The following is an 11,831-nucleotide window of genomic DNA, read 5'->3' as shown; positions in this document are numbered from 1 at the left end:
TTTTTTTTTTTTTTTCTTTCCTTCATATGTTCACCCAGGAAACACTTTCTTTGCCCCGACTCACATCGACATAAGAAGGTCTCAGAGCACAAAGAGCTGAGATTCTCCTCATCTTTGCATCTTTGAGAAGAGTTGGTGGGAGCCGAGGGTGCTGAGCATCTGTCTCTTTTTGAACAAGGCTATGGGGTGTGACATGTGAGCACCTTCCAAGAGTGTAGTAAGTGATGCAACCCCTGGGGCTGCTTTTCACATCCTCTCATTCAGAGGGTGTAATGCTTGTGCTTTTGCAGGGCTGGGGGCTGGAAAGGTTGGGAATCGTGTTTTCCCTGCAGCGGGGTCTGAGCTCTATGACAGTACCCCCAGGTTGTTCAGCAACTTAGCTGACTTAAAATAGACCACTGGAACAAAATATGGTCTGAGTGATTTTTAAGTAAAAGCTAATGTGAAAATGTGGGAGTTTGAACCAATGTAAACACATTAAATTTAAAATGATTTTCAAATGTAGTAAAGAAAAAAAATAGTATCCCTGCCCTTGAAATTCCTAAAGGACACATTTTTCCCTCTGAGTCATGGTTGAATTAGATTATATTTTATTAGACATTCTTTACAAATTTTAAAATACTGCTATTATACATGCACAAAGGAAAATCAGTTTGAACAATTGTATGTAGGCATTCATTGAAGTCAACCACAAAACAGGAACATTTTATGTCAGTTATCAATGTACTCGATATGTATATCTAAAGTGCATTATGTTACAAAAAAAATATAGAAAGTCAGCAGCACCAAGATACGTTCACAAAATAAATACACCAGTCAACAAAATAAATTATGGTAAATGTGACAATAATAATTGTCTTAGCCTTAGCCAAAAAAAAAAAAAAAAAAAAAAAAAAAAAGGGAAAATTCACAATAACCAAATGTGCAGTTTCAGAGAGCAATGGGGGAAAAAGGTTTTATTCTGAGCATTTACAATATTTACAGGTAATAAATATTTTAATACTTCCCATACGTTCACTATTACAGAATACTGCAATACGTCTTCCAAAAATCTCTTGCTGAAAATGTCAGCGCCTCCTGCAGAGAAAAAAAAAAAAAAAAAGGACAGGAAAAAGAGAAAAATTTAATTTTTCAAGTCAAATACATGGATATAAAATTAAAAGCAAGAGTGCCACAGACTATAATGGGTATACCTTGCTAGTGAACACCTGCAGTAATAAGACCTGTTTAACAATTGTACTGGTTTAGACATCTTTTCAAGACCTCTATGATATTTTCTTCAGTGCATCTCATCTGGTGGTATGAAGACCTGCGGTTTGTCATGACACTGAGGCCAACTATTCCGATATATTGTATATTCAGAGAAATAGGAAAGGGTTTTGCTTTTCTTTAGAGCCTCGTGCAAGAAGATTCCTGAGCGCTACAGGTAGAAAAATTGTATCAACCTATAATAAATATGCCAAGTGCTAAAACTTTTAAAAATACAGTTGGAGAAATGAGAAAAATTGTTTGAATAGCAGAAACAGAAGGTCCTTATTGGATGCTGTGGCGATCATGGCCCTGCTGTGTTAACTGCTTGGGTGGGATGCCAGGCTTGTGATCAGAGCAGTCTCACGGGGTTTATTTGCTTTGTCTTTCCCACCGACAGGCCACCTGTTCATCTTAGAGGTATTTATTTCCGTGGTGTCATGTACACGAGTATGTGCAGTAAAGGCTGCTCAGGTCTTGAGGTGAACAGACCCTTGATAACGTGTGTCTTTAAGTGCTTGAATGAATGAAAAGACTAGAAACCTGAAACTTCCCCTCTGGGAGCCAAAGAGCTTGGTCCTGATAGAAAACGAGCGTCTTGTAGTGTTAAGCTCTGACTCCTGTTGCATTCAGTCCGAGCTGAAAGAGTCGGCTGTGTACAGATTTGGGAGTTTTCTACGGGATGCTGGCAGATTGGTGTGAGTTCTCTCCTCCTCCCTTCCATACGAGCATGAGAACAAAAGCAGCGGCTGCTCCTACCCTGTCAGTATTTTCCCTATACCACAACATTATTTTAAGTTACTTCTTAGCGGTGCTGCAGGAAATGCTGAAGGGGTGGGTTGGGCTTTTTTCCCTTCTGCCCCTGTCAACGGCACATTTCTGTAATTGCATGTTGGTTCCCTGGGAAACAGCTATAGGGTGGAATGTGTAGCTATGGGATGGAGCAGGATTCTCTCCTGCTGGACTGTGGGTAGTGTTCCACATGGCAGACGTGTGTGGGTGTGACACACACACACAAAAAGCAAATCTTTGAGCATGTGAGAGGGGGTTTTAATGTGTACATTGAAAATGAGACTACGTTTAACATTAGGGAGTTTACTCATTTGAAAGGTTCCTTAGGAAATTAGGTAATAACAGCTTAATCGAATTGGAATGGGAATATAGTTGGAATGTCCATGTGTTTTAAGTGCCTGGAATGGAAACGCTAGCATGAGGCTCCTTAATAATTAACTAGTAATACTTGGGTGTGTTCAGGCTATAACACAGTCTGTATAATAATGATGCACAACTCATACAACGTGACTGTCTATGTGTATCTGGATTTTAGGTTTTGTTTCAGAGTTTAAGCTAAGCCACATCGCGACAATGGTCTCTGTGCTAATGACTACTTGCAAGCTGCTTTCTGTGATTTGGTCCCAGATTTTGCAAGACTGGCTTCTTTTATGAGATACTTCCTGTAGGAAGTCAAAAGATCTAGGGAGCACATTATTTTTGGTCTTCTTTCTGACCTAAACCCAAAATTTTGGGATCAAGGTTGGGCAAAGGGAACTGCTACAAGAATTTTAATTCAGTGTGCTGAGCAGAAAAGCACAAAGTTACAGCGAAAAGCATGAACGAAGCTTATCTTTGCAGTTCCTGGACATTTACCCCGCTGCATTATGCATGTCCACTTCTTCACTGTAATGATGCTTCTCAAAAGCTGCAGCTGGCCTTAGGGGTGCTACAAAAGCAGCTTCTCCTGGTGAAGCAAGAAATCCTGCCTGCACACACCTTCCTTTCCCTCCACCGGCACATAGAGTAGAAGTTCCTGACCCAGCTCAGTCCAGCTGAGGAATCAGCCTCACTCAGATGTGCCCATCCCTCCATCTAAAATGTGCTTGTCCACCGTGCGCCAGCAACCACATAGACCTTGAACCTGGCTCCCCCTCTCTAAAGTACATGTCAGGGAGTTGGGACTTGCTTTCATTTAACGTTTAGAAATTACATCTTTTGCCAGCCTACTGGGATAACTACAAGCTTGTACACTAGTAGTTTCTTAAGAGCTGAACCAGAATATTATGCTCTATACTTGTGAAGGAGGAATTTCGTTTTCCTGTTTTAGGGCTGCTTTTTGCTTAATCATCTTCAATTAAGTATTTAGAATGTAGGTCCTCTTTAGGAATCTGTTTCTTGCCCTGGAGAAATACTGCATCTTGGGCAGCAATATCAGTAAGGTAAAGCTGGCCTGCCTTCAGCAGTCTGGACTCCACAGTAATGCTGACTGCCTTCAGCCATCCGGCCATACTTGAAACAGAAAGACCGAACTAGGAAAATCAACAGGATTGTACTTGTAATTTCTTTCACATATCCCATTGGATATACAACCAAAGACAGAGTAGTAAGAAAAAGAAATGAGTTGAAATGCCCTAGGAAGTTTTTTCCCTACATTCAAGATTTCTGTGTGCCGAAAACAATGTTATTTATTGGCCACCACAGTTGCTGAAGAGCTGTTGAAACATTAGGTGTCTCCTGACCAGAGTCCCAGAGTGCGCTTTCCCTAAGTTTGTCCTAAGACAAACCAGCCTCTCTTACTTCAGTACTAACTGCTACAGCCATGCCAACTGGTTTGTGGTCCAGGACACTGAATGCCGAGCCCCAGGTGCTGGTAACTCATGTAGAGGAAGATGTAAACTCATGTAGAACTTCAGTAGAAGTTGAGGTGATGGAGCACGTTGCAAACTGTGGCCTGTAAAGCTTAACCCAAGACTGGATTTTAGTAAATCCCTCAGTGGTGTCTCTTCCTAAGGGATTTACTGTGAGCAAGTGACACTTCTCTTATGCCCCTGTTCTGTCAAAGTGACAGGAAAGGGTGCGTTTTTGCTCTAGAGAATGCAAACATTTGAGGAGACCTGAGGAGTGAATTTCTTGCCTTTGTCTGCAAGTTTGCAGACTTCCACTCCGGCTGAGATGACTTCAGGAGGTTGAATCACTTGGGTTACCTAGGCTGAAGTCTCCAGCCCACCACTGCCCTGAAAAACGCTTCATTGTCATACATGAGGGAAGCACGTCTCTCTCCAAAACCAATGCTCAACATTTTTCGGCAGCAACGTAATTGTTTCACGAGCTGGCAAAAAAGATGGAGCTGAATTAAAAAGTCCTAATGGCAGGGAAAATTTTATGGCGAGAGGCTGGTCTGCGTTGTTTGCAGATATTACTAAGAGAGAAATTTTCCGTGTTCTCCCCTAAGGTTAAACAGTAAAATGAAAAACTGTAAAGTAAGGGTAGGAAAGTTGCCAAAAAGGGGAGGCGTTGAGAGGGAGGAAAGAAAACTTCACCATTTTATAGATGCAGAGCCTTAAATAAAACTCGAAGCTTTCAATCTGCTGAGGCCCAAGTGTGGGACCAAGACCTGAGATGAGAGACACTAAGGTTAAAACAGGAAAGGAAATATTAACGGCTATGATGTGCTTTCTTTTCGCAGAAATAACTTTACTTACTACTCGCTCAGCTTCAGGAAGCTCACTGTGGCTGTAAGTGGTTTACTCGAATTGTTTGTCATGGGTAAGAAAGATTTTGTCACCGGTGGAAAGGGGAAAGGGTACTTACTTACCTCCAGAAAGTACCTTGAGACTGTGCACTGCTTGGAAAGCTGTGGCCCAGTTTTGAGCATAAAGGTGTGCTATTACTCCAGGTTTGAGTGAGGCCTTGGCCTCTCACACCGAAGGGTAACAATTTCAGTAAATACATGGTATTCCCCCCAAAAGGATATAGCAGAATTACCTTAAAGTGTGATAATGTGTAGTAACAGAGTTGTCCAAGAGTGGGCTCTCGGTCACATCGCTTCCATACATGCCAGAATTTAGCCAAGCCGAGCGGGCTCGCCTCTTTTTCTTCTCTTGTTCCTTACGTTTTCCAGGCTTTGCTTTCTTTTTCTTCCCCGATACCTTCAGGGGCTGCTCCTTGTAGGTCTGTGATTTGTTTGTCTCCTGAGTTAGGTATCTGCCCTCATCTTCACTACCAAATCGGACAGGGTAGTTCTTCGTGTTGGTAGCAGGCTTAGGGTTAGGTGAAACCTCTGAAGTTGCACGGATTTCTGCAGTGTTGACACCTTCAATTAAATTTTGAAGGAATATTCTTCTTCGTAAGTCTTGGATTGACTTGCCCTTGTCATGCAATAGCTGGTGCTCTGATACAGCCCGTTTGCTAAAGAAAGAGAAGAGGGGAGGGGGAAATAAAAAACATTTAGGATTTGGTTATTGCCTAGTACCTGGCAGAACTCCGCTCTCCTCTGGCAGTGGTGGCCACAGTGACTGTGTACCAGCTCTCAGGCCTGGAGACATCCAGTTAAGTCAGACTGCTGGAGCAAGTCCTGCTTCTGAGAGTAGCTGCTCCCTACAGAGAAGGGAAAGACCTAAGTGGGTAATAATTCTCAGCTGACCGATCACACACCACTGGACCTGGAGGTGGATTAGTCACTGCTCTGTTCTAAGAAAGCATTACAACTCTTAATATATCACACTTCAGGCAGTAAAAGCAGGATGACAGTTGTCAGAGATGGGAAAACTAAAGGGTCAGATAACGGAGCACTGCAGTCGAGCAAGAGAGGCAGTAACGAGTACTTGCACTGAGTCCGGAAGGAGTGTTTATACAACATCAGTCTAATCATTTCCTTCTGCTCAGTCGTGTACTTCAAAAACGTAAATAAGTGCATCAGAGTGCATTTCACTTCTAAATTTAAATAAGTGTAATTATAGGAGCGTAATGGAAAAATGTTTGAATTTGGGTGCCTAAAACATAGGCACTTCAGGCCATAACGAGCTATCCAGGCAGCCTGAGCATCAGCAGAGATGAGCCTCAGCCACTCCCGTTGATTTTACCGCTTGGCTACTTGTGTCTAATTATGGTTTTAGAAGCCTTTCTAGTATTCCTTTGAGTGTGATCTCTTGGGACCAAATTTCTCATCTGCTGCGCTCTCTGAGTTTTATGGTAGCCCTCTGTGCTGGATCTTCTTCAAGAGCATTCTGGTTCGTTTGAGTGGCTCTCGGCTACTTCTCCTGAGTTCGTGACCTTTTGGTTCACCAACCCCTGTCTTGTTTTCGAGGAACTGGGAGATGGTTAGCTCTCTGTCTTTTAGAGATATTGTACTGGCAAAAGAAGGTATGAAACATCTGAGGAAAGAAGATACAAGTGGCACCTGGATAATAAATGACCGTGAGAAAATACATGCTTTTTCCTTGGTCTGGGATAGACGCACAGCTGCACTGTGAACCACAGAAAGAGCACAAGCTGGGATTTTAGCTGTGTTCCCATGAATGCTATAATACAGTTTATCCTTCCAACTGCCCTACTTCAGTGTGCAGATTGGCTATGTAGCCTCTCATCTTGCATCAGGGTACCGCATGTGACCGGATTCTTACTGGCCAAAGAAAAGGAATTCGCTGCCTTGCCTGTCGTATAATCATTTGGTCAGTTAGCTGGATAAGCAGTTGTTTCTGCATGTGGGTGAAATGGGAGAAAACACATAACTGTGAGTGAATATTCCTTCCTTCCAACCCATACCTAGTTACCCTGCTACATTACCACATGTCAAAATGCGGTGGACAAAGACAACATGCTGAATGACTGGGAGTGTTCTGCAACTGATCTTTCTCAGTCCCTTCAGCCAAATTCTTTAGATCTGCGATTAATCAACAGTAGAGCGATTTGAAATTGGCAACTTCAAGTAACATTGGTTTAAGAGTATTCCCCCTCAATGTTTGTCTTTGTAGAGCTGCGCTTTTTGAGTGTTGGGTTCAAGTGATGGATTCAAGTGATACTACGTCCCTATTAGTGTGAAATTCCAACAGCAGCTTTCCCTCATTCCACAACGACACGGAAAGATGACTGCTGTTTTGGCATGAAGTCATACAGTAGGGATGCTTGCTCAAAATCAGGCCTACATATACTCAGGTTTGTGAGTATACACATTTGACCAAGCTTTGTTTGTGTTTTAAGCATCCCAAAATCAGGACAACTTCAGGCTTCAGGGCAAATATTTTATGCCCTTCCACTCGGTGTCCTTAAGCAAAAACGCAATGTGATAATATTGAGCTGAACCCACATTGTTCCGTCCTCTTCGGTGTGACCGTTCACGCAAGCTCAAGATCTGCCCCAGGAGAATTTTTTTGACCGGTGCGCTCCCTGAAGCTCTCCAATAGCCATTTCTAACAACCTTCTCATTAAGGTCCGTCTGATTTGCAAGTACGCTAATAAAACTAGTACCTTGGACTCCTCGGAGTAGCATCCTTCTGTGCTGCTTGTCGAGCTGTCCATTGTTGCTCACGTTACATTCCTAGCTTCAGTGATCTATTTTCCCAGGATATTTGCATGGGAAATGCAGTTCTCGTTTCACTATTCTCGTTTACGAAAAGCACACAAAATCTCAGTGCTTTACTGAGTCTAAAACAGCATGCCTCATGCGATGAGCAAAGCTTTCCTACTGCCTCTTGTAAACTACCAAGGATAATTCCTTTTTATCACAGTCAACCTAAAGCTGCCTTAATCCTGTAATGTGTATTTGGTCAATTTACCCACTGTGACAAAATCTTGAATCTCTAAAGCCTGCTATTAAAGTACTCTTGACTGAAAAGCTATTCCATTTTACAGAGCTGAAACCTAAGGATTTGGTTCCAGCACACACAAGGCAGTCAAAGAGCATTACAAGGTCTACATGTTGAGTGAGTATGCATTTCCAAAATAATGCGGGGATTGACGTGCGAGGGGTCAGTGTGCCAAAGAGGGTGGGTTTCTGTTTAAACGTCTGTATGATATTTAGCATCAAGTCTGGCCCCAAATAACATTCTGCTATTCCAGATGATTGTATAACATTACGTAGTGTTATATTTCACATGACTTTTATTACTCAGCCAGACTTAAGGATTACATTTTGCCTACCAACTTCCTTTGCATGCTCTAGATCAAAAATCTCCTTAAAACAGAGAAGATGTGGTAGATAGATATCTCTTTGACCTTCTGCCTCAGTTATTCAAACAACTCCTATGTTTGTAAATCAGGGAAAAGCACTTGCCCAAGAAGGCTGATGTAAGAAGTGCTTCATAATGGAGATATCAACAACATCACCCACACACATAGAGTAGGAAGGCAATGGAAACTGGAATGATTGCATTCACATATTGGGTACGATATGTAAAAAAAATATTAGGCTGTTAGGGTTAAGATGACCCACTAGAGGTCCCTTCCAGCCTTCTATAAAATGCACCTCTCATTCAAGGAAAAAGATTCTGTACCCAAACCAAGCACAGTAAACGCTGAGCTTCCAAGTAGTAGGTACTTCTGAGAGAAGGATGTTGATGGTTTGTATCTGACTGGAGTGTCCAGACTCATTCCTCTATCTGGTTCACTATGCACACACGAGACTTAATGTCTCATTATGGGGAAAACAATAGAAATCCATGACTTGTGACTATCCTGACTTTATGTGCTTCTAGATAAGCTGCTCTTTTCAGGCACATTCCTTCTTCATTTTTTTTCCCCTTAGATATCTAGCGTCACTGAGAGGCAACATTCTTCAAGCAACAACTTTCTGTCTCAGACTTGCTCTTATTTAACCGCTATTATCCTTGACTATTCACACTGGGTCTGATCATAAGTTCAGCAAAATAACTGGAAAGGGTTCAGTCAGCTCTCTGTCTGGATTTTGCAAGACTGAGCGCCCTTGCCACTGGCTCCAAAGGGAGTGAAAACTGCTCAACCTATCTCAGGGTTAGGAAAAATATTTTGAACAGATCTGGGGACATGGTGCTGCAGTGTCTGGGCACGCTGATAAAAATATCTAATTTCACTTTGAGGCATTACTGGGCTTCTCAGAAGTTCTTCAGCAGCTAAAGCGTTTCTATAACAAATAATATGTCTGGCAATCTTTTCTTGGGACAATTTGCTATTGCTTTCCATGGGAGATTTGCCTCAGCAAAGTCTGTAGAACCAGGCCTATGTCATTTTGATTATTTCTGCATGGCTCTAATAACGTGCTTCAGTATTTTCATCCGTTGCTGGTTTAAGCCTTTGACTGAAAAAAAAAAAAAACCATCTCTAGGCTTAAGTGAGTTATTAACCATTAACTCTAGGAATGGTTTGTGGTGATATTAAAACAGGACACATGTTTGAGTGTGGTGTCTGTGTTTGTGCTGTACCCACAAACAAAACTAAGTGAATGCCACTAACTGACAGCTGACTGGTTTCTCGTGTGTGTTTTACATGCCATAGCAAAGAGAGAGCTGAGAAATGGATTTTGGCTCTTTAGCTTCCACTTTTTTTTTTTTTTCTCCCCGCTCAGGACAGAATGGGGATGTTGGGAAGACCTCTAATCCTGACCTTTAAAAAGAAGTGTTAGAACAACGCTAACTTCAAAAAGAGAGAATTTCTTAGCAAATCTAATTTAAAAAACCCCAAAAACCAAAACAAACAAACAAACAAAAATTTGGCTTAGATCCAGTTCAGAGTTTCCGAGCCAAGAAAATAACAGCATTTGACTGTACTTCAATTATTTTCAATTTTTTAATTTCTAAAACTAAAGTTTGGTTCCTCTGTATCCAAAGAGAAGAAACTGATCTCAGATGAAAGAAACATCTCAGCAATAGTCTGAAGGAGTACAAACCAGTTAAGCATTAATGGCCTGGGAAGAATACGCTGTAGCATTATCAGCAATAACATGTTCTACACAATTTGCTGTAGGAGATTTGTAATAGCTGTCTGCCTGCTGCCAAAGTTTAGGTGTGTCTGAAGTCACTTCACCTGGGGGATTTTTTTTTTTTTTTTTTTTTCTGAAATGGCAGAGGAAGTGCTATTTGGAGATCTTGTCCTTATGTATGTCGTAAAACATTTACAAGGAAAACCATCTGAAATTGTTTGCTGTGTCATGTTTCCCTATAAATTGTGATTGGATTTTCCAAGCCTCTTTCTCCAATCTGACTTCCTTTTGAATATAGTAACAATACAGCCCTCCACAGTGTGGCTGAGGTGTTTCTTCCTTAGAAAATCTGATGCAAGTACAGTGAAAGCCAGTGAGTTAGATGTGTGAGACAGCTGCTCCTACATCAGCCCAGTGGCTTCTCTTCTGCACTTTGCGTGGGGGGTATTAGTACAAACCATGCTGATTATTTTGGAAGGAGCAAAAAGGTCATTTCCTGAACTGACTCTCTTAAGTTACATTATCATTTATCAAAAAATATGCCTCTGCCTCCAAGTCAGATACTGGGCTCGCTTCGGATTTTTTTTTTTTTTTTCTAAAGTGGCAGAAGTCCAAAGAAATCGTTCACTACTTCAGTTTCACGATGACCCTCGCTACTGCATGTTTCCCCTGCCCTTATCAATATTGGCTCCGTGCCAGTGCCGAAGAAGTGTAGGTTATTTAGTGTAACAAACGGCAGTGTGACAAAACGGGATGCTCCCTACTAGGACCCTCCCAGGACGCGGAGAGGTGCGCGGGATCGGCCGGACAAGCACCGCTGCTCCCAAGGGAAGGAATGAACCCTCGGCTTGGACATCTCCTTCCCAAAAGCTTGAGAAGGTCAGGCAGAGGCAAAATGCCCTTTCCTTGCCCCCAACGCCTTCTGCCTATCTCACCTGGGGCAGGTAGCCCCGGGTCACTCCGGGAGCGCTACCGGCGCCCCCCAGGGCTGCTCCTGGTGGTCGGGGGTCCGGCCGCCTCCCTCCCCATCACCCAAGCGAGGAGAAAAAAAACCCAAAAACAAACAACAAAAAAACAACAAACCCCAAAACCAACAAAACAAGAGAAACTTACAGTCTGCGGCTGATTCCCTCTACCGATCTCCCGTAAGAGGGCACGGAATAACTCAGCAGAAACACGGCGAAACTCCACTGCTGGAAGAGTTTAGTGAACATTGTATCCTCCGGGTCTTAAAACCTGCAAGGAAAGGGAGATCAGTCCCGAGGGACACATGCGCCAGCTCCGTCCTCAAGCAGTCCCCTCTTTCGGGCTCTGCCAGCTCCGAGGCTGGGAAGGAAAAACAAACTTGCTGAGCTCTCGGCAGCGGCTCACTTCTTCCAAACTTCGCTCCGTCTCTCTCCCCTCCTCGCTGTCTGCCTCTCCCTCCCTCCTTCCTTCCCTCCCTCCCTCTCTCTCTGTCTCTGGCTGCCCGGAGGCGAGATCTCTCGCAGTATCACTTAAAAAAAAAATTAAAAAAAATCACCTCGCTCGTGTTTGAATCGGGCTAAAGAGCGCGGCCGTTTGTCTCCCCGAGCCCTGCTCAGCCCCAGCCCGCTAAGCCGCCGTCTCAGGGCTTTAGGTTAGTTTGCAGATAAGGAAAGATTCCCAAAACTCAGCTCAGCGACCCTCTTCTCTGTAAACACACGCTGGGGGGGGCTCACACACACACACAGAGATTCAAGGGGCGGGGGGGGGAGGTAGTGGTGCATCTATACATCTGTCTTTAAGTATACCTCTGCAGGAGGACAACAACAACATAAAAAAAAAGGTCAGGTTCACGTCCTCTGCTTTCGGAAAGTTGGGTCCCCAGCCGTGACAGGGCAAGGGAACTGAAGCTGCCCGGCTGGAGAGCCCGAGAGGTCTAAGCCTGTCTCTTATA

General features: G+C 43.1%; 1 protein-coding gene across 2 annotated transcripts; it reads right to left on the bottom strand.

Annotated features, from left to right (window-relative positions):
• Positions 1–937: 937 nt before the first annotated feature.
• Positions 938–11,536, bottom strand: PTHLH (parathyroid hormone like hormone). Of its 2 annotated transcripts, none has more exons than XM_026841073.1 (4): positions 11,436–11,536; positions 11,027–11,149; positions 5,008–5,430; positions 938–1,077 (listed from the first exon to the last, which is right to left on the bottom strand). In XM_026841073.1, exons 2-4 carry the CDS (start codon positions 11,125–11,127, stop codon positions 1,068–1,070), a joined length of 534 nt encoding a protein of 177 aa, XP_026696874.1. In that variant the 5' UTR covers positions 11,128–11,149; positions 11,436–11,536; the 3' UTR covers positions 938–1,067. The 2 variants fall into 2 exon arrangements, with proteins under 2 accessions (XP_026696874.1, XP_026696875.1); XM_026841074.1 differs by lacking the exon at positions 11,436–11,536 and adding an exon at positions 11,259–11,312.
• Between the last annotated feature and the right edge of the window lie 295 nt (positions 11,537–11,831).

Source organism: Athene cunicularia (genome assembly GCF_003259725.1).
Source record: "Athene cunicularia isolate RWA chromosome 1 unlocalized genomic scaffold, athCun1 chr1_part2, whole genome shotgun sequence".
In the NCBI taxonomy this organism is placed as follows: Eukaryota; Metazoa; Chordata; class Aves; order Strigiformes; family Strigidae; genus Athene; species Athene cunicularia.
This window is presented reverse-complemented; position numbering and strand designations above follow the sequence as displayed.

Bases quoted from the DNA above. Each gene is read 5' to 3' on its own strand.
- PTHLH (XM_026841073.1), bottom strand. From the start codon at position 11,127: ATGTTCACTAAACTCTTCCAGCAGTGGAGTTTCGCCGTGTTTCTGCTG. The intron at 5,431-11,026 runs GTAAGTTTCTCT...CTCTTTCTTTAG, and splicing joins GAGGGAATCAGCCGCAGACT to CAAACGGGCTGTATCAGAGC.